Here is a 25953-nt window from a genome sequence, read left to right on the forward strand (position 1 = left end):
GTCCTTCTCCTTCAGACTCATTTTACTCAACATGGCACTCTCCATGTCAGTCCATGTGGTGGTAAATTTCATTACTTCAGTTTTCTTAATACCTGCATAGTATTTCATTGTGTAGATATGCCATAGTTTCTTTATCCATTCTTCTGTTCTTGGGCACTCAGGTTGTTTCCAAATTCTGGCTATGGTGAATAGTGCTGCAATGAACATAGGAGTGCAGATGGTGTTTCTGCTATGTGTTTTTGGGGCCCCCAGGGTATATTCCCAGAAATGGTATTGCTGGGTCAAATCTGCTAGCACTGTAGCACTGTCGTTCATCCTTCATCGATTTGCTCGAGCAGGCACCAGTAATGTCTCCATTGTGAGACTTGTTGTTACTTTTTTCGGCTTATTGAATTTGCCACGGGTAGCTTGCAAGGTTCTGCCATGTGGGAAGTAGCTTTGCGGGCTCTCCGAGGAGGATGGAGGAATCGAACCTGGGTCAGCCACATGCAAGGCAAACACCCTATCTGCTGTGCAACCACTCCAGTGTGTGCTGGGTCAAATGGAAGCTCAATTCTAAATTTTTTAGAAATGTCCATATTGTTTTCCAAAAAGGCTGGACCAGTCGGCATTCCCAGCACAATGAAGAAAAATTCTTTTTTCCCTCATCCACGCCAGCACTTGCTGCTCTGGTTCTTTTGGATGTGTGCCAGTCTCTGTGGTGTGAGATGATATCTCATTGTTGTTTTGATCTGCATCTCCCTGATGATTATGGCAAAGAGAATTTTTTCATGTGCCATTTGGCCATTCAGATTTCTTGAGAAAGTTTCTTTTCATTTCAACACCCCATTTTCTGATGGGATTGGATGGACTTGTTTTTTGTGTGTAAGGATATTCAACTGTATTTCATTGGTCTGCAAATCTGTCTTTATTCCAATGCCATGCTGTTTTAATTATTACCGCTTTGTAGTACAGTTGAAGTTGGGGAAGGTGATGCCTCTCATCCCCCCTCAAGAATTACTTTAGCTAATCATGGGGGATTATTGTTCCATATAAATTTCAGGAATGTTTGATCAATTTCTTTGAAAAATGTCACAGGTATCTTTATAGGGTTGGCATTGAATTTGTATAATGCTTTGGGGAGTATTGCCATTTAATTCTTCTAATCCTTGGGCATGGAATATATTTCCAATTTCCTCATGTCTTCTTTTATTTCTTGAAGTAGCATTTTGTAGTTTTCTTTGTACAGTTCCTTTACCTCCTTAGTTAAGCAGATTCCCAGGTACTTGATTTTCAGAGACATGATTGTTAACGGGATTGTGACAAAAAATTCCCTTTTATGTCACTTTCTTCTCTCTCATTATTTGCATATAGGAAAGCCATGGACTTTGGGCTATTGATTTCGTATCCTGCTATACAACTCTATTTTTTCTATAAGCTTCTTGGTAGAGGCTTTAGGTTTCTTCAAGTATAGTACCATATCATCTGCAAATAGTGAAAGCTTGATTTCTTCCTTATGATTATGGATGAAAATCCTTTAATATGTTTCAATATTTTGTTCTATATTTTAACCTTTTAAATCTTTTAATATTTTTAATATCTTTTTCTTCTCTAACTGTTATGGCAAGTACTTCCAGTACTATATTGAATAGGGGTGGTGAAAGTGGGCATCTTTATCTTGTACCTGATCTTGGAGGGCAGACTTTTAGTTTTCCCCCATTGAGAATAATTCTTGCTGTAGACTTATGGTAGATGGTTTTGACTATGTTGAGGTAAGTTCCCTCAATTCCAATTTTGCTGAGAGTTTTCATCATAAACAGGTGCTGGATCTTGTCACCTGTTTTCTCTGCATCTATTGATATAATCGTATGGTTTTTATCTTTTATTTAAATGATGGATTATGTTTATTGACTTACGAATTTTAAACCATCCTTGCATCCCCCAGAATGAATCCCACTTGGTTGTGGTATTTTTAATGAAAACTCATCACTTTTAAGTAAACAGTTCTAATAGTATTGACCATTGACTATAGTGTTCCACCATTCTCCCATCTTCTCCTGCATCCCTGACCCAGCCACTAGCCCCTTGCTGGCACTAATTCATCTTCTTACCCGGTAGAACTTGTTTGCTAAGGGTGAGAGTAGCACTCCTGTTCACAATTATGATGTTTGCTTTTAATGATTAATTAATTCATAATTAATGATTCCATTAGGTTAATCTTATCTAAAATCTATCTTCTCTGTTCTACCATTAAAGGAGGTTTTGTCAATTTGTTTTTCCCTTTAAAAACCCTTTTGAAGCTTTTAAGATTCATGTCACCAGTTCATTAAGTGCCTTACACGTAAACTGATTCGAACATTTTTTACAACTCTCTTCTTTCCAAGAAAGAAGCTTTTCACCAGGTGATTATTGTGCTTTCCTGCAATTCTTAATACTTTTAATGCATCTTATTTATGAAAGAATACTTATTGAGGTAAAAATGAATGTTCTTGTCAGGGCAATAATTGTAACTAAACAAAGTCTAAACTTAATTTGGTTTAAATTCACATTTTCCATACAGTCTGATATAATGTCTGGCATCTGTTTCTAATGCCTATTAAAAGAAATAAGGAAATGAGAATATGTCCAGTTTTCTTATTAGGCAATTTGAAGTGGTTTTTGTTGGTTATTTTTAATTTAAGTTTTTATGGGTTTTGTTTTTGTTTGGGGGCCATACCTGCCTGTGCTCAGGACTTATTCCTGGCTCTGCACTCAGAAGTCACTCCTGGAGGTGCTCAGGGGATCATATGGGGTGCCAGGGATCGAACCTGAGTCAGTTGCATGCAAGGCAAGCACCCTTTCTGCTGAACTATCACTCCAGCATTCATGATTATTTTTAAACTTTTGACTAAAGCCTTAAAGAACAGTGTCTGGGTCAGGTTTCTTCCATTTCCTGCCCTTTTCTAAATGTAGATATTTCATCTCACTGTTGTTGCTCATGCCTATAACTGTTAACTTGACTGAAATTACCTGAGATATCTATGAAAAACAAAGGCTTCTTTACTCTTATCTAAATCCAGGACAGACTAGGTCAGTAATTTTCCCTGAGGTCTCTAAAATAGCTGCTGCTTCTGATCCAAAATGGCCCAGGAGGGAAATAATGCCAGTGTTACTCTCATTTCCTTGCAGGAAATGAAGTAAATGAATTGCCTTTTCAAGGTGTAGCCAGTGGTAGTTAATGGCTTTGAATGATACTTGCTCAGAATGATGCAGATACCATTTTCCTCCCTGTAATGTATTCTTTTATTTACTTTTTTAAATAACATTTATTATTTCTTAAAAAATGAGTATGGTAGGGATGCACCCAAAATAGTTAGGGTGCATGCAAAATATGCACCAGGACCTCATTTCAAACCTGGGTAACACAAAGGCACCCCCAGGGCCCCTGGGTATGACCCTGGGGCCTTCTAGCATGGCAGGACCCAAATATCTCATCGTCAATGGGTAGAGCATTAACCTGTTTTGCTAGGTTTGCCAAGATTCACTGGGAGGGATGCCTGGTTTTCTGAGCACTGCTTGTGAGGTTCCACAAAATACAAAAATTAGTGTGGTAGACAGTGTTAGCATAACCTAAGCTTTTGGACTACCAATGGTTTTCTTTCTATCAGATGGTTAATATATATATATATGTACATATATGTGTGTATATATAATATATATATATATACATATATCACTGTATCACTCTCCTAACACTGTCATCCCGTTGATCATCAATTTGCTCGAGTGGGTATCAATAACATCTTCATTGTGAGACTTGTTACTGTTTTTGGCATATTGAATACACCAGAGGTAGCTTGCCAGGCTCTGTTGCGTGGGTAGGATACTCTCAGTAGATTGCTGGGCTATCCAAGAGGGACAGAGGAATCAAACCCGAGCTGGCTGCATGCAAGGCAAACTCCCTACCCGCTGTGCTATCGCTCTAGTCCATGTATGTATATATATATATATATATATATATTTATATGTACATAAATACATATGCATATATATTTATATTTATATGTATTTTAAACTGAAAACCAAGATTCACAAAGAGTGGTCAAAACTGATAAGGTGACGTTGGGAAAGAGTATGGTTTAGGGAACAGGGTGAAAACTCCTGATTTTGTAAGCATGTGCTTTGGAGAACTGACCAGTCTGTTAAGAAATCAAGGAATGGCACCCAGAAGTTTGTGTGCACTCAGATTACTGGTGTACAGATTGCTGAAAATAGACAAGCTATGGATTAAGTGTTGGGCAATTGCTTTCTTCAGTTTGTATGGACCAGAGCCCCCTCTATGTGTGGTATTAAGTCTGGGGCCTTTCAGAATATTTCACATAAAATATTTGGTTGGAATAAAATATTTTTCTTTTTACTTCATTCAGTAGAAGAAAAGTTGTCCCATAGCCCATAGGAGATTGCTCAGAGGGCAGTGAAGTTTCCTCCCTGAGCAAAGGTCAGGATAGAATAGTAGCTTCCTGAGTGGAGAGAAGTTTTTGTTTGTTTGTTTGTTTGTTTGTTTGTTTTTCTGAACTGTGTGTCCAGTATGCGGATAGGGGCTGGCATGTACTGGTACTAGAATGAGAGACTAGACTAATGGCGATGTCTTTGGAAGAAGATCCTTGACAATTCCTGAACTAGAAGTTTGGGGTGGTCTTGGAGACTCAGGTCTTTTTCCTACAGTGAAATTGGGTGTCTTTGAACCCTCTTTGTCCAGTGATTTGATGTGAAAAAATATGATAGTAAACTAAGTTAATGTGTTAATGGATACATTTGACCTCAGTAGCCGAGCATCCTTTTATACACTTTCATTTTATGGCTAAGTTTTGCTTTAGAGTGATTTTGTTAGATAATTTTGGTGGCATTCAATTGAAAGGGTGATATTTGCCACCCACCGGCACCAAGATTTATCAGGCTAGATTCAGTGATTCTTCAGATACTGCATTTAGCTACAGAGGGTGATATTCCCAACTGAGGAAAATTGTTGGGTAAAGAAGGTTCTACAAGGAGCTCAGCTCTCCCACCAGTTTGTAAGAATAACTTACTGTCTCTTTCTAATGATGCTAGTTCCAGGACTCTGAAGCTTATCAATTTAGAAAGAGGAGGAAGTAATCATAGATGAAATATGAAGGCATATATGACTCGGTGGGCTTTTTGTTTTGTGTTGTTTTGGGGGGCCACACCTGACAATGCTCAGGTTTTACTTTTGCATCTTCACTCAGGGATCACTCCTGGCAGTGCTTGAGGTATAATATAGGGTGATGGGGATCAAACCAGGTGGGCTTTGTGTAAGGTAAGTGCTTTACCCATTGTACTATCTCTCCAGCCCCAAGTTTTATTTTTGTCTGTGTACTGGGATTAAACTTGGCACCTCAGACTGGCATGCTACTGTGGAGTCAACACCTGCAGATACTAATTAATCTGATGTAGGAACCAAAAAGTTCGCTGAAACACTTGGAGCAATCATGTATGCACTTGCAGACAGTGCCTCATTAGAGGTTTGATGCACCAGGTCTAAGGTGCCTTTCCTGTGTCTTATTCCTTTCTTTTGATGCCATGACTCTCTTCTATTACAGAGCACCAGAACTACTTTGGAATAGATGAGAACCTTGGCCCTGTGGCAATTAGCATCCGGCGAGAGAAGGTAGAAGATGCTAAGGAAAAGGAAGGGTCCCAGTTCAACTACCGAGTGGCTTTCAGAACAAGCGAGGTAACAGGTTTCTGCCCTGCCTGAAAGCTTGGCGTTAGTTTTATTTAGGTTGCCTCGGATAAGACATTGTGTTTTTTTTTTTCAAAACGTTGATGGTTACAACATTTAAAATTTTTCAGAAAACATGGCATGCCTTATTCCACAATTTGAAAACCTGTCACAGATGTTAGGTGACAGTAATTTTATGACTGCCTGACCTGATAGAAAGGGTAAAATGTTAAGAATGCAACTGTTTATAGATGGAGAAGACCAATATGAATGGCACAGTTCACATCAGAATTAAAATGGCTTGATTTTAGTAATAGAACATAGAAAATCAGGTAGCATCTAATGGTGGACTGCTTGCTTGGTACTGCTGCCTTCGAGGGGCTCTGGCCGCCCCTACTGCATGTCAGTGAGCACTCAGAGGAGTCCCTTGGTTATCTTGCTGAGAGTGAAAAATGAGATTGTTACATATATGGCACAACATATACTGCCAAAAAGAAATCTGGATTTATTTAAGGAAATAAATAAATATTTAGCTCTGGCCCAACCTTGAGAGTTTGTTTTATTTTGTTTTGTTTTGTTTTGCTATGCTCAGGGGTTTCTCCTAGCTCAGTACTACTCAGGAATTACTCCTGGTGGTGCTTGGAGAACCAAAAGGGATGCTGGGTATCGAACCCCAGTTGGCCCCGTGCAAGACCAATGCCCTAACCATTGTACTATTGCCCCAGCCTCTGCCCTTGACGTTTTATTCATTTGACCCATTTTATTTTTAATTTAGGATTTAATATATCTGGCAAGTACAGAGAATATATTTGGCAAGTGAGGATTTAGTGGCCCTGATTCTATGTATTGGAAAATCTATATATAATTTAAGGCTAATCCTTCCTAAACATGGGTTCTATACAAACAGATTCAGTGAGCTAAGATCCATGGTTGATTGAACCTATGAATGTGGAACCTATGGTCCAAAAATGTTCACATATGCAGTTCAAGCCTATAATGTTCAAGGGTCAGCCATAATCTTGATCAAATGAAGAGAGAATCCTTTGTTTATTTCCTGCAGCGTGCCCGAGCCTGTGACATCTCCCCCCACCTACTCCCATCCTGTGCATTTTGCCTGGTGTTTACATGCTCAGGTGGTCTAGGCCCTTTGCTGGACCTCCTATTCATCAGATAAAGTACCACTCTCGAAAGTGGCATCTTTTAAGTTACTGACTTGTATGCAGTTATTTGCTGTCATTAAAGTTGAATTAGGGGCTGGAGCAATAGCACAGCGGGTAGGGCGCTTGCCTTGCACGCGGCCAACCCAGGCTGACCCAGGTTCGAATCCCAGCATCCCATATGGTCCCCTGAGCACCGCCAGGGGTAATTCCTGAGTGTAGAACCAGGAGTAACCCCTGTGCATTGCTGGGTGTGACCCAAAAAGCAAAAAAAAAAAATAAATAAATAAAATAAAGTGTGAATTAATGAAGTGAAATTAAAATTGCATTTCCTCAGATGTACTCATCAAGTGATCAGTTGCTACAGTGTCAGTGGTTCCCCCATTCAACAGCACAAAAGAAATATGCCCCTTAGCCAAGGAAGCTCAGTGGATTGAGGTATCACTGATACTGTACAAACATTCCACACCTTTGTCAACCACCATCACCACAGTTGATTCCTTTGTTCTCCAACAGCCTTCTTCCATATTTGGGTCTCTTGATTTGCAGTGCTGGATGTTCCTCTCTTGTTTTATAAGGCCTGAGGCCTGTTTGGAATAATGGCCCCATGATAAAAGACATATTTGAGGCTATGTAATAAATTGGAAACTGGGTTCCCCAGTAGTCTTCTCAGCCCTGTGTCCTGGTGCTTGGTTTTGCTAGATTTCCTGGCTCAGCTTCAGGAATTCTCAGTACTGGACCGTTAACTTGAAGAAAATGAATAAGTTGACGAAAAGGAGAGACATGTAGAAAAATAGGGACAAGGACAAATAAAGAGGAAAGGTCGAGGGAACATACCACTTGGATCTGTCCCAGGACCATTAGCATTCCCTGGTCTCCATCTCACTTTGTGTGGAACTCTAAGATTCTCCCTGTTCCCTGGAACAGTGCTCTTCCTCACCTCTCCCCATCCTTGAGGCACACTCCTGGGGACCCCAGACCTGCTGAGCTCTTCATCTCTCTAGATTGTTGTTGTTTAAAAACTGAAAATTGGGGCTGGAGCAATAGCACAGCAAGTAGGGCATTTGCCTTGCACAAGGCCAACCCCGGTTCGATTCCCAGTATCCCGTATGGTCCCCCGAGCACTGCCAGGAGTAATTTCTGAGTGCACGAGCCAGGAGTAATCCCTGTGCATCGCCTGATATGACCCAAAAAGCCAAAAAAAAAATTGAAAATTGATTCCCAGTCTTAGAGAACTTATACTCAGAAAAAAAGATATTTCTTCCTATTTCAACTTAAAAAATAAGCAGGGGCTGGAGCAATAGTATAGAGGGTAGGGCATTTGCGTTGCACGGGGCCGGCCCAGGTTCAATTCCCAGCATCTCATATGGGCCTCTGAGCACTGCCAAGGGTGATTCCTGAGTGCAGAGCCAGGAGTAATCCCTGTACATTGCCAGGTGTGACCCAAAAAGCAAAAATGAAATGAAACGAAATAAAATTAAATTAAAAAATTCATAAAAAACAAAAATTGTGTGAGAGAGTGAAACATTAACTGAAGTCTCCCACTGTGCTCTGCAGCTTACAACCCTTAGAGGAGCAATTCTGGAAGATGCTATCCCCTCTACGGCTAGGCATGGTACTACACGAGGACTACCTCTCAAAGAAGTTTTGGAATACGTCATTCCAGAACTGAGCATTCAGTGCCTAAGACAGGCTTTGAACTCACCCAAGGTTTCGGAACAACTACTCAAGCTTGATGAACAGGGGGTATGTAAAAATTGTGATTACATGTTCATTTCCGAGTTTATGGCTCTTTCTAAATGTTTTGGGGATTTCCTGTCCATCTCTCTTTTAAGAGTTTGTTGTATTGCCTTGAAGCATTTTTCTCTCTAGGTTTTCTCAAATATGCATTTATCCTAGCTAAGAAACATGTGATGTTATTATAATATGATGCATCTCCTCCTAAGTTGTGACTTGTGTTGTTTTATATAAATTTTGGTATGCTCTAGCTAGTAAGAGCACATATGATTTATGATTATTAGAGGTTGATGGTATTTTTTCTACCCAGGCCTTAAAAAAGCCAACTTGGTTCTTCCCCTGAACGAATATTTATTCTTGTCTGCCATATGCAAGTCATCATGCTAATTGAAGGAGCAGGCATCCTGCAGTAAGATTTGTAGCTTATCAGGACGTATCCCTAAACCACCAGGACAGTAAGATCAAGAACAAAGTCCTGTTCAAGATAGAATTTGTTGATAGATCTTGAAACACAGTGAGTTTCTGAAAGAAATAAGACATCGTATCTTGCAGAGCAAATATTCTGAAGGAGATGGTTCTATAACGGGGTGTATTCCAAGAGTGAGGAGATATGGGTAGTTGGCTGCCTTAAGAACTACAGCTTGTGGGACTGAAGCGATAGCACAGCGGGCATTGCCTTACACGTGGCCAACCCGGGTTTGATTCCCAGCATCATCCCATATGGTCCCCTGAGCACCGCCAGGAGTAATTCCTGAATGCAGAGCCAGGAGTAACCCCTGTGCATCACCAGGTGTGATCCAAAAAAAGGAAAAAAAAAAAGAACTACAGCTTGTTTTTTCGTCAGGTAAGGGTACACCTACAGAGGTGAAGAGTTGAAACAACTTGATAAATAAAGTGTGCTGAGGTTAGGGCAAACATGATCTCCCGTGTTTAGCAAAGAAATTGCATCTGATTTGAGAGGTAGTGGGCAGCCAGTAAGTATTTTCTAGTAAAGTATAACAATTATCAAAACAGAATTTTATTTTACCCACCCCCCCCCACATCTTTCTCTTCCTCCCCTTCATCATTATTATGGTCGACAGTGACCAGGTGTCATATGTTGTTCACACCCTTAGCCGCAGTGCTTGCATACTCAGTATTGGTGCTCACCAAGAGTTGCACTCCTTTAGATGAGAATTTTGGTTCTAATGCCTGCATAGGTCCTGGCCAGGAGCTATACTCTCTGGCTGTACTACTCATGCCTCCATTTATTGAAGTACTCACTGGAGGTTGCATCCCTATCTTGGGTGTATTCACATACCTGGCATCAATGCAGAAGAAATTGTGGTACTGGTGGTAGTGGGAATCATAAATAGCATAGCTGCAAGTTCAAGTAGCAGAGCTTCCAGGGTCATGCTTGCTGCATGTATTGACACCAGGGACTGAGTTTGTGTCCTTATGCTTGCAATGAACGTGCTCTAAGCCACTGATTTGCCCTGCATACACTGAGATGTATTTCTGGCAGATTTTTCTGATGCAAGGGAGGTGGACACACAGGTGAAAACAGGTGAAGAATCATGTGACTACTGCCACTGTTTGAGAGAGAATCTTGAATTGGGAGGGCTGGCATCATGACCCAGAAGAAGGGCAAAGAATATTTCAATTTTCATATGAAAGAGAACTTGTAAGGAAGACTGTTTAAATGTATGAAAATTACTTTGAATGAGTATTGTTTTTAAATTACTTTGAAATGCATGCTGAAAAATAGAGAAACTAATGGAGAAGAGGAAGGAGGGGAGAGAGAGAGAGAGACAGAGACAGAGAGACAGAGAGACGAGACAGAGACACACAGAGAGACAGAGAGAGAGAGCAAGAGCAAGAGAGAGAGAGAGAGAGCACTCAAATGGTGGCACACATGCTTAGACTATGCAAGGCTCTGAGAGTGCCCTCAGTTGTAATAACCCTGGCTATCCCCAAGAACCAATTGGTATGCCCTTTATTTAAAAAAAATAGAAATTGGTGATTTGTGGTTTCAGAAATTTTCAAGGAAAATTCTTCAGCATTATTTTGAAGAGAATGAGAGAATAGGAGATTTTCTTGGTTAACAAGGATTACTCATGGTGATATCTTGGTGGACTATCTGATACTGAGGTGACTAGAATTCTAAAATATAAAATTATAATTGGTCTCTGTAATCGGGTAACACTGCATTGTTAATGAAGGGAAGAAGGCACTGTGACAATGAGAATGAATAATTCTCGCATATCTTTGTCTCAGAAATGAATATCGCCTTATTTAAACTAATTAAATAAACTAAACCACTAAATTTGAGCAGTTGACTTTTCAAATCCATGGTACACAGAATCACATCAACATTACTTTTCAGGAGTGTGGAATGTATATGTCTGTGAAGCAGCTGAGGAAGCTATATTATCATGGGGCATACAGAGGCTGTATGCATACTGGTTCCGATACTCAGCACCCGAGCAGACTTCTTCATGAGAACTAGTGCATTGCCATGACACTTGAGAGCTGGTGAATGGAACTTGTTGTTCCTTGTCCCTGTATGTCTCTGTTCCCTTTAAAATCTTTCACTGAGGTCTGAAATGTAGCTAAGGGGTGGAATTCCTTCCTTACATGTGTGAGACTGATCTCCAGCACAGCCCCACATTAAAAAGTGTGTCATCGGGGCTGGGGCAATAGCACAGCGGGGAGGGCGTTTGCCTTGCATGCAGCCGACCCAGGTTCGATTCCCAGCATCCCATATGGTCCCCTGAGCACCACCAGGAGTAATTCCTGAGTGCATGAGCCAGGAGTAATCCCTGTGCATCGCCGGGTGTGACCCAAACCCCCCCCAAAAAAGTGTGTCATCTACAGCACATCACAGCCCATTTGTGTGTACAAGGATCACATCTAAAGTATGGAAGCATCACAACCCAGTATGACTCTTGTCATTATAGCAACAGGAATAATAAAGGGATGGGAAGTGTTCCCATACCTGGCTTCAATGCAGAGGAAACTGGTACTGATGGTAGTGGGGGATCATAAATCACAGTGCTGCAAGTTCAAGTAGCGGAACTTCCAGTATCGTGCCTGTGCATGTCGTGATACCAGGGATTGAGTCTGTGTCCTTATGCTTGTAATGCAAGTCCTCTAAGCCACTGATTGACCCTGCATACACTGAGCTGTACTTTCGGCAGATTTTTCTGGTAAGAGGGAAGTGGACAGGAAAAGAGATTCTGCCAAAGACAGTGGATATATAAGTGCTTGATAGTGAACTCTTTGGTCCTTTCAGCTGCTATAGAAAATTTCATATCCTGTTTTCCCTAAGTTCGAATCCCAGTCTTCAAGGTCCTACCATGAGAGATAAGAGCAATAATTTATTATCTCCTCAGAAAATTAGGCAGGTTTTCAAGATATTCATGTGTTAAGATATGCCCAGATGCTATGTTTAGCATTTTTTTACTAATAAGCATTCGAAATCCTTTGGAGGTAGGGGCAACTGGGAGGCTGTGCAGTGCTTATAGGTTTTGTAGTCACTCCCAGAGATACTCTGTGGATGCTGCAGGCCTAACTGTGAAGTCCCTGTGATACCCTTTTTTCTCAGGCTCACACTGCCGGGACCACCAAGGTGACACACAGGTGTGGTCAGAGGCCTCAGGGCTACAGTGAGTGGAGTTCGCAAGGCCATGCAGTGCTGGAGATTAAATATAGGACCCTCAGCAATGCATCCCTGCTCCCTCTGTTACCACCCTAGTCGTATATGTTGATTTCAAGACAATTTTGAGAATTTGTATTATGTAAATTTCATTTTCATTTAATATTTTTGTTTGGGGGCCACATCTATGGTGCCCAGGGCTTACTCCTAAATCTGCATTCAGGGATCACTCCACATAAACTCAGGAGGCCGTATGAGGTACTGTGTATCAAACCCAGGTCGACTGTGTGCATAGCAAGCACCTTACCTGCTGTATTATCTCTACAGCATCCATGTTTAAATTTTCATGTTACTAATGTCAACTCTTGTCCTTGGGAATAGAACAGTTTTTATCCTGTTCCAGGAAACAAAGGAGAAGCATGCTGGATGGCTGCCAGTTTATTCGGTCTGTCTGCATAACCGTCTCTCTACACTAAAGTGATACGGAATTTGGACAGGGGGGTATTTTTAGTTTGCTACAGTACAGACTCCTAAATGCCATATGACCTCAAGGGACACCAGGACCTCAGAGCTGCAACAGAGTACTGGACCCATTCATGGAAAGCACTCCATAGCAATGAGAGAATTTGGTTTTGGGTGTGCAGCGGGGGCCTGGTGTCGTTGGCATGACTGGCCTGGATTTTGTCTTCCTGCCAACTTTCTCATAAACCACTGTAGGGGTGGTCACTTCTGTTTTTTGATTTTGTGTTTTTGTGTTTTGTTTTGGTTTGGTTTGCTGTTTTGATGAGATTCAAGTGAACCATGTTTGTTTACCGAATGTTGAGTTTTGTTATTTTTTTAAGTGGAATGACACCCACTCTAGTAAGCAAGCCAAGCTTGTTAATTTAAGTCACTGGAGATAGTTATTTTTCACTTTCCATTTTGTGCCCATCTCACCTGGCAAACTGATTGAAGAGCCAGTGACTGTAGTGGTAACCTCATACATGCACTGTGTGTACATGCATGTGTGTGTATGTGTGTGTGTGTGTATGTGCGCGTGCGCGCGCGCGCGTGCACGTGCTTATATGTCACAGTGATTTTACTGGAGATCATGCCCTGGTGCTAGCTATCATATACCTGAGGGCTTTGAAATGTCTTTTAGTTATGTCCCATAATTCCAGTAGACCTCACTGCTGCTTGCATAGAAATGCTAATCCTATTCACCTTTAATATGTAAATCTAGCTAGTTTGCCCCAGATCAGGGAGGAGGAAAGTGGTGTGAAATGTATGACACCCGGGGATCGAACCCGGGTTGACCGCGTGCAAGGCAAACGCCCTACCCGCTGTCCCCCAAGCACTGCCAGGAGTAATTCCTGAGTGCAAAGCCAGGAGTAACCCCTGAGCATCGCTGGGTGTGACCCAAAAAGCAAAAAAAAACAAAGAAATGTATGACACCCGTCTACAAAGAAGTCCCAGAAGATCCACAGTTCTCTAGTTATGAATTGTCTTTGCCTGGACGTGAGTCCACAGGGAAGATTAAGTCCATCAGACTCAGGAATCCCAGAGACAAGTTTCATCCACAAGATCTTACTATATACCAGATTCTGGGGACCCCAAACAGCTCTGGTCTGGGTCTTTCCCCCAAAACAAATGGGTGTAAAAAGAGAAAGAGTGTTCTTGCTGGGACTGCCTGCGTAGAAAACACGTCTCACTCATGACCTGGGGGAATTGGAGGCACTGTGGCACCAAAGGAACCGGGCAAGAGGGTGTTAGCATAAGGTTCTGGCAATGCTTGAGGTGAATGGCAGGTATAGATGGGAGCTACAGGACACAGTGAGTGTCAGGCACGCAGATGACAGTGTAGTCTGATTGTTGATGAAGCAGTGCTTGGTGGATTGCACAGACATTTGGAGCTCATCACTGTCACTGTCACTGTCATCCCGTTGCTCATCGATTTGTTCGAGTGGGCACCAGTAACGTCTCTCATTGTGAGACTTATTGTTTCTATGTGTGGCATATCCAATACACCACGGGTAGCTTGCCAGGCTCTGCCATGCGGGCTCGATACTCTCGGTAGCTTGCCAGGCTCTTTGAGAGGGGCAGAGGTATATGAACACGGTCAGCTGCGTGAAAGGCAAACGCCCTACCGCTGTGCTATCGCCCCAGCCCTTGGAGCTCATACTACACTAAATATCATGATAACCACTTATATAGAAGAATCAGACATATGAGAGAACAGAAGTTCTATTCTAATAGCAAATGTTAAACAAACAAGATATCCAGAATAGGAAGCTCTTAGATATTTTTAGAGGCTTCCGTTTATCTGAGTCCTTGACACCTGTGGTGTTCATTGCTAATCAATTGTAAGTATTTCTCTAATGTACTTTATGATCTGAAAATGTTTCTGAGACACTCAGAAGCAGTTAATACTATATTATTATGCATTATGTTCAGTACAGCTCATTTGTAGTAAATGTTGTATCCCATTTATCCCATTTACTTGGATCATTGGGTTGGATCGGAAACACTGATTCCTCAATCTTTTGATTAATAGAGTTTTTTTTTTCCCTTGACCCTCCTAAAGAGCTAGTTTAATAGAACTCATAATGCTAAGTTATTAAGTAGCTTATGCCCAGGGTCACGTGAACCCCATATTCAGAGCATGGTTCATTGCCTGCTCTGTGCCTAAGGAGATTGTGTCTCTGATGATTGCCCAAGGCCTAGACACTGTCCGCCATACTAGAGGGTCTGTCTGACTGTTAGCAACTCCTTCTTTCACACTGTGAAGTAGTTTCCTTGTACACCTAGTCCTTGTACATTAGTCTGGATCAAATACATTCAGAATATACTAATAGTTCACTGCTTATGCAGCTCTTAACTCTATAGCCCAGTACACACTGGGGTGTTTCCTGCAGTCTGCTTAGATTACCCGGGCAGGTGTCTTCCTACCTTTTTTGATTGTATATTGTCATTAGTAGTGAAGAGGAGATTGCTTTTATCACTTTGCTGCTCAAGGGAAATGAGTATCATTTTGCCTTATTTTGCTGATATAGTCAGCTATGAATTTTGATTAAAGGCTCTATTTTATAGCTGGATAATAAAAGTGAACATGGTTATGGATTGATGCCTTTAGGGCATTGGTGATGGCTGATAATCTGTCAGTTTTTGAGGCTCAGATTGCTGGTGGTAAGATTAGGAGCTCTGATTTCTTAACGGAGAGTACATTCCTGCTTAGGAAAAGTATGAGCTACAAAAAATGGATCCCCCTTTATCTCTGGTCTTGGGAGCAAGCAGTTCTGTGGGTTTTGACAGGAGAGCTGCAGCAAGAGCTTTTTAATTACTTAAAATTATTTATGGTCTGTTGTATATTGAGTAGATGTTTGATTATCAAGATAGAAATGTAGAAATGGCTGTAATTGTACAAGTTGCCTTTATGGAGACAAAACATTATTCTAGTTATTTACATTAATTTCCAATGGGATTTTTCCCTTAACAGAATTTATTGAAATTTTATTATAGTTTTTAATATTTTCCTGAAATGTGAAATAAAAACCATTTAACAAGTATTAAGAATCAAAAGTAAAACACTTTAAATTTACAACATTTTTTATTGATTTAGAAGAAAATGGTATATGATTTTATACCATTTTATATAAATAATATGCAACTATTTACTCTTTAATATAAATGGCACACAAGTATTTCTACCAATTGCACATTTTAAGTCAGTGCTTTAATTTGTCCTTTTTTTCATAAATCTGACACATTGCACAATCCTGTGTATTATTTTTTGTAGGGTTTCTGACAAATTTCCAGCCATGTTTCAGGGTTTCTGGGCATGATCAACATGCAGTGATAAAGTTGTGTATTCTTTTGCTTATTTGTTTACAGAATTTTTCTGATATGCTTTCCTGAGAACAGAACTCCAAGCTACATTCGTTTTAAATTTTACTGGAAGTTCACATACCTATTGCTCTTTCTCAAGTAATTGCATTTCTTCCCTGTTGCAGCTGAGCTTTCAGCACAAAATTGGGATCCTTTATTGCAAAGCAGGCCAGAGCACAGAGGAGGAGATGTACAACAATGAGACTGCGGGACCAGCTTTTGAAGAATTCCTTGATCTTCTGGGCCAGAGAGTACGACTGAAAGGATTCAGTAAATATAGAGCGCAGCTCGACAACAAAAGTAAGCTTCATATTCGTGTGTGTTCACCAATTTGATTCTCCAGAGGTAGGAGTTCTGCATCAGACCTCATGAGCATTCATACAACCTTCTGTGCTTGACCTCAGAAGCATCCTAGCAGTGGCTGGAGCGATAGCACAGCAAGTAGGGCGTTTGCCTTGCACGAGGCCGACCCGGGTTTGATTCCCAGCATCCCATATGGTCCCCTGAGCACCACCAGGGATAATCCCGGAGTGCACGTGCCAGGAGTAACCCCTGTGCATCGATCACTGGGTGTGACCCAAAAAGAAAAAAAAAAAAAAAGAAGAAGAAGAAGCATCCCAGCAGCTTATTTGGAATAGAGTTTAGATTTCCTCAAATGAGCAAAAGGAAGCACGTTTCTCAAAAGCTGTATGTAACACAAAAACTCCAAAGGTCAATTTTTTTCCTTTCATAATTGTGAGTTCAAAGAGTGTAGGGTGTAGGCTCCGGATGTGCATTTGGGAACAACGCAACGGAGGAACAGGGCCCCAGGCAGGTTAATAGTCAGGAGCTGTTTATTTCATTTCTTCTCCTCTTCTCTCTTATAGCATAGCTATATAGAAATTGTGAAGGACAGTGTAAACATAGGTGGGGTTGAGCATTATTTGTTTACGGAAATTTTTATAACAATAAACAGACGTAACCCCTTCTTCAGGGGAAGTTCTTCTAGGAGATTAACTCAAGAACCAAATCTCATCTCAGGGCTCAGCACTCTAGATTACTAGGAGATCTACTCAAAGGTGGGATCCCATCTAAGGGCTTATTGCTTCCTCCTTTTCTTAGCTAGTAACCTATATAAACAATCGTATTGAATATTAATATTTCTAGTCATTTTTATGAACACAGTAAGAGATATATTAAACTTAAAGAATGGCTCTTCCTGGGACATCTTGCTATATATCCCAGACCACAGTCCTCAGGCCAGGTTAGTCTTTCATAATTTCAGCAGGGTCCTTATTCAGTTACTTCTTTTTTGTTCATGACAGTTTATTCCATGACCGGGCTCTCAGTTTGTCCCTTTTCGATGCCAGGGTAGTTTACAGCTTGCCCTGGGTCCATCCATGTCTCTTTCTGGGACCCTCCATTTAAGGGTGTTAGGATGTACGGGAAACTGAGGCCTAAGTCAGGTAAATATGATAGATGCCCAGGAGTAAATATTATTTGGAGTCAATTAACTCCCATGTTTTGAAAGCATAGCATCAACTCTCTTCCAGTGTCTGTTCAAAAAGGACATTGCTAAAGCATGCAAAGGACTTAAGAGAAAGAGACAAACAATATAGGATTCAGAGTGCCTGATGGAATTGGTGTGTCTTGGGAGCACAGTGATGGGAGTCCTGAGGGAAGAGCAAGGAAAAAACAATGTTATCCAACAGTAATACCAGGAGAAATTCCTTAGTATTTCATGAAGAATCTTTTCATATCTTCTATTACAACCTTATTCTAGGTCAAGCATGACATTCATTTCTCAAAGGCAGAATAGGAACACATTCTTTGGGGCTGATTTTATTCCTTTATTTATTCCTCTCAGTATTAATGTGCAATTCAGAGTCACTGTCATCCCATTGCTCATCGATTTATTCGAGTGGGCACCAGTAACATCTCTCATTGAGAGACTTATTGTTACTGTTTTTGGCATATCCAATACGCACGAGTAGCTTGCCAGGCTCTGCTGGGCTCTCCAAGAGGAATCAAACTCGGATTGACCACATGAAAGGTGAACGCCCAACCGCTGTGCTATCGCTCCATCTTAAGGACCTTAGCCCTCTTGAACAGGGCACGTAAAGTCTTCAGGGTGCCTCATGGTCTGGTGCATTTAAAACAATTATACTGTCCTCTTACATTTGTCCACTACCTTCATTTGGGTGTCCATATTCTTTACAGTTCTCAAAAATTCTAAATGCTTAATCTTTGTTCAACTTGTTATACCAGACAACTTCTGATCAGTGTTAAGAAATTAATTGCTTTTATAAAGGAGAGAGAGGAGCAGGTCAATTCTAAATTTTGAAACTCTGGGAGAAAATCCAGTTCACTCATGGTGGGAATGCTAAATGGGAACTTTCTTCCCTGGGGGAGTGTCATTAGAATTGGAACTGAGGCAGGCCAGGATTGGTGACTCTTCTGCCTATGCCCATCCAACTAGGGACCATCATTTTCACTTCCATACATCAGGGTTGTGCAATGGTTTTCAGGAGCCTCTCATCAGTTCTGATCTTTCAGTGTTTTTTTTGGAAGGTTAAGGAAGTCTATCAGCTCTGTCAGAAGTCTGTCAGAAGATAGAGAACTGGCATTAGGTCATCTGTGGGCCTTTGTGTGACCTCCAAACTCAGCACAGTTGGAACTTGACTGTTGAGTAAAGTGTGATTTGCTCATGCTTCAGCTATGAAAAGATTAAGAAATAATATATGTCACCAAACTGCAAATAGCCATACTTTTCGTTCGTGAAGCCAGAGAGTTTATATTAAATGAAACTCATTTTGAAAGATGTGAGGAGAGAGAAAGGAAGGAAGTATGTGTTCAAGAGAGAACATGGGCTTCTTCGGAGTGGAAATAGCGAGCACAGATGCATAGAGACAAACAGTGAGATCTTGTTCAAGGGAGAATACGGGTTTGAAGAGCAAGCCAGTAGCCACACATTTTAAAGAAAGATCTGTGAGTTAGCCTTTTTTATTATTTATTTTCTTTTTTCTTGGCAAATTCTCCTCACAAGCCAGCATTAGAGGTTCTGGGAAGCTGCCATAGTACTATTCTCAGATCGTCACCACTGACATGGGCTTGTTACATGTGCGTTCACCTCTCCTTAAGGGGACACATTTCTTCAACAGGAGCTATTTTAGGAACTTTGGTACATTCTTTAAAACTACAACATAGATTCTGTGACTTTTTCCGTTTAGAATTGATAGGAATTTTTTTATGATCTAGGACATGTTCTTGATATCGATGTAGCACCAAGCCACTTTAGCTAAAAGTGGTTAAGTGATAACCACTTATATTTAACCACTTTAATTGATAAGTGGAACAAAATTTTGACATGCTGATTCAAATGATCAACAAATATTTATGGCAATTTTCACAATTTGCTGTGAGAAGCAAAGAAGTTTAAGCCTTTTCTTTACTAGAGAGATTTCTAATAATTATATTTCATGAGATGCAAATAAAGATAATGCATTTCTCAGAAAGGACAAAGGGAAGTCCTAAATTCAGAAAATTTGTGTTTTAGTCTTAATTTCCAGTGACTAGAGACTCTCAGGCAAATCTCTTCTTCATAAGGAATACTGAGAGAATTGGGCTACAGTAACCTGGGATTCCACCTTCGAAATGTCGGATAAGTACAAAATTAAATAGAGATCAAAGGAGAGGAGTTACTGTCACCAGAATAGAGTATAGACCTCAGGTCATTTGCTGTCTTTCTTTTCTTTGTTCTGAATGCATACAATGATAAAGCTGGAGACTTCTAGGATGTTACTAATGAGCCAACTCTGCACTGAAGTCAGTTCTGCATCATTCCTTCATGAGTGCTCGTTCACTTCCAAAACCACATTCATCATCAAGGTTCTGAAATTGTAGAACTTTTTAAGAAGTCCTATTAAAAATATCCAATATATATTTAATAAATAAAGGAGAGAGGGAAAAACCCTTTTATTCGGAACTGGTAGCATATGACTTTTTAGTTAGCATATAACTTTTCAGTTATATACTACCAGGATTAGTATCCTCTATGACTGTCTACAAGTTAAAGTATCTATATCCGTATGAAATATTTCAAATTGTCCCCATTCATGAAATTGGCTCCTGTGAGAACTTTTTTTAGAATGTGCAAAACTATTGTTTTATTCCTTGAAATATAGCAGGACTGAAGTATTATAAAGGAAAACAAAAAAGTCCATGAAGGTTAAATATTTTACTGTTTCAAAAATGTGAAAATTTAGTTTACAGTAATGGTTAACCCAAGATAATGACAGCATTTTCACAACAACGAAATGGATTGAGCTTTGTTTTCAGTGATAAGAAGCAGTATTTTTCCTTGTTTAAAAGTTAGAAAAATAAACTTACATGTGGGTTAATTGAGAAAAGCAGTTCTAAGATCTGTGTACTATTCTTTTCTGTTAATCTTTGGTTTTCATTTATTTTCATGCAAAGTGTTTTAAATCTAGACCCTAAAATTACTATTTAAATGTTTTATAGTGGTTGTGTGATTTGAGTGTCTACACTCTTAGTATGAGACCATCTATTGACAATAAAAATATGTTTTTAATTTTCAAGAAATATTCTGTTCATTAGACAACAAATCACTATATAATGATATATAGTTTAACTGTGTGCAGATGAATATCAATAAATTATATTTATTTTTCATAATATTAATCCTTTATATCATTGGATAGCCTATTCAGAATAAAATTACCTGCATTGTTTAAGTAGGAGCTGGACATTTTGTTCTCAATTTTATTTTAACTGAATCCTGTTTCATTTTTCCAGGGAAGATAGTTTCTTAAGTGTAAGCAAGAATTAACTGTAAACATGTATAAATCCACATATTGGGAGCAGAGATCACTTCTGACTTTCACAAACCTTTGAAATTGCACCCATATCTGAACTCTTTCCTCCCCTATTAGATCTGTGTTACTCAGGCCAAAAACACCTCATCCTCATGGGATATCCAAGTCAATATTGGGGAAAGTATAAATCTGGAAAAGAGAGGGAAAACCACAAGTGCAGTAGAATATACAGGGTGAGAAAACAGGAGAGGTAACTTAAGTTCTTTTGTGAACCTGGACTAAGATGTGGTAGAATAGCCTCAAGAGCAGGGTAGCCACTGAAATACTACTCAATAGTGGTTGGTTGGTTTGCTTTTGTAAGTAAAATTATCTGTTTGAACCATGATCTAACTCATTTCTCAAATGAGTTCTTAACTGTTTTGTAATCTTTGTTTTTAGCTGATTCTACGGGAACTCATTCCCTCTACACTACATATAAGGATTATGAGCTCATGTTCCATGTATCTACCATGCTTCCCCACATGCCTAACAACAGACAGCAGGTATGTCTGATGGGTCCATGGATTGTGTGAGTGCATTTACAGTTTGTGGAGAATTTGCAAGAAAGTATCGTGGTTTCTTTATTTTTGAATGGCATCTTTGATTTGTTTTTATTTGGATGTACTTGGACTTTCATGATAGTATTAATGCACAAGTATCATTGAGATTTTTTTCCTTATGAAATTTATATTTGTCTTTATTGCTTATTAGGAAAACTCTCGAGGGAAGTGGATTTCAAGGTGTTACTTGACCAATGAGGGGAGGGGGAAGCCAACTATGTAACCTGAATTTAGTTTCTACATGTGCATAAATAACTTAGAAAACACACTGTACAATAAAAAACTTTACATAACTAATTAATGTTATGGTTTAATTTTAGGGATTTGATCATATGTGAGTTAAATCCAGAATTAAAATAAAATTTATTTGCATATTTAGAAAACAGTTCTCGAAGTGTCACTTAACTGCATGTCTTTGCTTCAAATGTTTTAACACACTGTGAGTGACACAGGAATTGCCCAATAAGTGTTTGTCAAATGAGTGGAACTTAGTTTTTTGTTTTAAATTTAATGCCCAGGATTTTCTTATCCTGTTGTAGTAAATGCTTAACTGTAATCCCTTGTCATTCTTGAATCCCTAAAGTTTTCATGTAATCAGAGTTCTTCCCACTGTCTTCATAAACTATCTTTGCATCACATATCTGGTGTTTTTTATGAGATGGAGTTGCAATCTTTAGATTCACTAGATATTAAGAAGTTTAAATTATAACAGTACAGTTGTCCAACAGATAATTGTGAAACATTCAATAATTAAACATTGTGTGAGTGTTGCTCAGAAAACTGATAGGAGTTACTCATGCCAAGGAAAGTGTCAGTAGTACATTAGCAGAAAAAAAGCCAAGTGGCTTTTGACCCTAGTCATCCAATGTTGAAACCATTAAACCTTTCCAGCCTCTTAATTACTTGAGTCCTTAGCACGCCCTGATACAGACCAAACTTGAGAATTTTGAAATCAGTCTGACTTCACTCTCTTAGCACATTGGAGACCTGGTATCTCCACACCCTTTCTGTTACATTATAATTAAATTCCATATTATTCTGAGTTCTCTGTACCTGAAGTTTTTGCAATTTATCTGTTTGTTCTTGTAATAAATCAAGTTGAAAATCTTATGCACAGAAAAGTGGAGAGAAGTGAAGGTAGAGATGTGGGATCAGAGGGCAAGAATGATATATATATGTTTGTGGGCCACACCCAGCGATGCTCTGGGGTTACTCCTGGATCTGTACTTAGGAGTTACTCCTGGCAGTGCTCAGAAGACCGAATAGGATGCCAGGCATTGGAACATGGGTCAGCTGCGTGCATGCAAATACCCTATCTGTTGTACTATCTCTATGTCCCAGATTGCTGTATTTTTGAGAGAGTCTCCATAGCCTGGAAGTAGGAATTTGAAACACCCAAAATCATGACAAAAAAAAAAACTTCTTCTCTGTGATAGACTCCTATAATTCTAGAACCTTCTTTGGGGCCTTCTTTGAGGCTGGAAAACAAAAGAAATTTTAATCAGCAGAAGATTGTAGTTAATTACAAGAATTCTGGAACTATACTTCCTGGATTTGAATCCCAATTCCTAGCTTTGTGATTTTTGGAACTGTAGCACTGTCATCCTGTTGTTCATTGATTTGCTTGAGCAGGCACCAGTAACATCTCCATTGTGAAACTTGTTGTTATTGTTTTTGGCATGTCGAATATGCCACGGGAAGCTTGCCGGGCTCTACCATGCTGGCGCGATACTCTTCGTAGCATGCCAGGCTCTAGGTCTTCTATATTCTTTTCCCCACTGAGATGTTCTGTACACCCAAAATCCTACCCAGAACATGATAAACATTTAGTAAACATTTTTTCAGTAAATTAATTATCCTTTTTTAGATCATCATCATCACCATCATCATCATCATCATCATCCTGTTGATCGTCAAATTTCTCGAGCAGTCTCAGTAATGTCTCCATTTGTCCTAGCCCTGAGATTTTAGAAGCCTCTCTTTACTCATCCTTTCCAATGGTGCCGCATTGGAGGCTCTTTCAGGGTCAGGGGAATGAGACCCCAAATTGTTACTGATTTGGGCATATGAATATGCCATGGGGAGTTTGCACGGTTCTCCCATGTGGGCAGGAAACTCTCAGTAGCTTGCCAGGTTCTCTGAGAGGGAGAACTAGGCTATAATATGTTGCTCAGCCACAAAGCTTCTGGGAGCTTGGTTTTATAGTCTCTGGATGTTGGCCGTTGGTGGGATTACAGGGCACAGGGGGCAGTTCCTGGTTGGTTGTGTCTGCCTAGCTACTAGAAAATGGAGAATCTGGGCAGAAGAGACTACTACTATCTTTTTTAGATAGTAGTGAGAATTAGATGAGCTATGCATATAAAGCATGTAAATGTGTGCCTACTATACAGTGTGCTCATCCATTTTTGTTGTTACTTATAATTTATTAGATCTAGAGCACAAATATTTTAGATTACTTACTTTGCATTTTATTTTTCTGATCTCAGTGCTGAAAAGTTAAAGGCCAAATAGTTAAGAAAGTGCCGATTTATCAGTGACTTCAGAAAATTAATTTTACTTTGACACTTAACATTTTGCTTTTCATAGGTTGTCATCAGAGTATTCCATTTGTGGATAAATGTTGTCACCATTCAATCTTGGAATATGTTCTTTCCCCATTTATTCTGAGTTGTACTGACTCTTTCTGTTTCTCTCACCCACCCAGGCTGACAATTATGTTAATCCCAAGGGCAGAAGTGTCTGAAATGACCAGCTGGGTTCATGACTGCAGCTTGAGGCCACAGAACTTAGCAAAGTTAATTGGCCCGTACATGAGTTATGCCTATAACCTTGGCTTCATTAGGAGCATGGTTTTTTAACTGGTCCAGACTTGTCCACAGAAGATCTAATTTCTTTATTTGTTCTTGTAATAAATCAAGTTGAAAACTGATTCCAAGATATTCTAAAAGTCTTTAGAGAGTTCACTACAGTTGCAAAAGAGTTCAGTGTTTGGAATGTCTGACTTAGAAGAAAACCTAGCCAGACTTGGGCAATGATAAGAAGCCAGACTCTTAGTTTTTTCCCTCCTCTTTGAACTTGCTTGGCTGTCTTTCTACTTTCCCCTGAACTTTCTTCCTGTGTGCTTTCTTTCTGCTTGTCTTCTCTTGGGGGTCATTAGCATGAAAAGAACTCCACAGATTAGCTTCAAACTTTGCTTTGGCAGAGAAAACTTTTCTTCACACTAAGTATATAAAACAGATCAGGTTAGCGTGGTGCCTGGCACATGACAAAGTTTTTTTAAAAAATGCACACAAAGGTGCAACAGTACAACATGTAGGGCATTTGCCTTGCACATCTAGGTCCAATCTGCATCCCCTGTGGTCTCTGGACCACTGCCAGGAGTCCTGATGCAGAGCCTGGAGTAACCCTTGAGCATTGCTGGGTGTCATCCCCCCCCAAAAAAAATGCACACAAAATTAGACATGATGTATTTGGGAGGAGTATCTCTGCCTGTAAAATAAGACCAAGCCCCTCATGATTCTGAGATCTCATTTGAAGATTAATGATCGAAGCCTCTCGTGAGGAGCTTGACAGATGTTAAACTATAGATCTATAGAGAGATAAGAGTCAGAGCTTCTGAGGCTGAAGCCAAGCTGGAACCCCTTCTTCCTATAATTTATACAGATGGTTGACCCTACTTTAAAGAACTTTGTACTTGCTTCCCTAAATCCCTAATTGCTACTCCTAAGAAACCCTTGAAATACTGGGGGAATTCACCTCATTAAGCACTTGCAGGGCCTGACGCTACGTGTGTTCACCTATAACTAGTAATGTGTAATTTTATTTGAAGAAGATTAGTTTGAGGAAAAAGCTTGTTCAGATTTCTGTGTTTAGATTTCTTTCATATCACCTAACTAGAAATGCAAGCTTATGCTAGAGAATAAGGCTTTAGTTTAGAATAAGGAGTGATACTGCCCAGAGTCAGAAGAGTAATGTACTTATCTCCATACGTTTGTTCTTTTATTCACTGTTATTAAATCATTAAAAATACAAAACTTCAGTTTCTCCACTTATACTCACTTTTGTCTAACTGGTTTCTAGACTTATTCTTTGTTCTCCGTAAAATATTTATGATATATAATATTTTATATCAAAATTAAATAATTTATATTGATTATATTAAATGATAAATCAGTGATGAATCCTGGAAGCAGCCATTAAATTGGATAAGATCATCTTGCGGATCTGAGATAGGTGCTGCTAATTAGCATTCCCTTTGTGGGGGTTTTTAACAAAGGCTTTCCTTCTCTAAGTATAGATCTTTTGTTTCATGTGGTAATGTGTATTGGTTCCCTGTCTTATTATTCAGACTTATTATTCAAGTTCACTTTTTCCATGCCTCTCCGTGCCTCTCCACAGGAAATGCTAGATAATCTCTTAAAAATAAAAAGCAAATTCCTGACCTCTG

At 39.7% G+C, this 25953-nt stretch overlaps 1 protein-coding gene across 6 annotated transcripts in view; it reads left to right on the forward strand.

The window, feature by feature from the left end:
• The window catches only part of SIPA1L2 (signal induced proliferation associated 1 like 2), a 268964-nt gene that overhangs the window by 146676 nt on the left and 96335 nt on the right, over positions 1-25953 (forward strand). For all 6 annotated transcript variants that reach the window (XM_055146847.1, XM_055146849.1, XM_055146850.1 and 3 more), the window contains 4 exons: positions 5577-5710; positions 8413-8601; positions 16219-16393; positions 21346-21449. In XM_055146847.1, the coding sequence (XP_055002822.1) occupies positions 5577-5710; positions 8413-8601; positions 16219-16393; positions 21346-21449 (602 nt within the window). The remainder of the gene's footprint in view (positions 1-5576; positions 5711-8412; positions 8602-16218; positions 16394-21345; positions 21450-25953) is intronic.

The sequence above is a fragment of the Sorex araneus genome, chromosome 9 (genome assembly GCF_027595985.1).
Source record: "Sorex araneus isolate mSorAra2 chromosome 9, mSorAra2.pri, whole genome shotgun sequence".
NCBI lineage: Eukaryota > Metazoa > Chordata > Mammalia > Eulipotyphla > Soricidae > Sorex > Sorex araneus.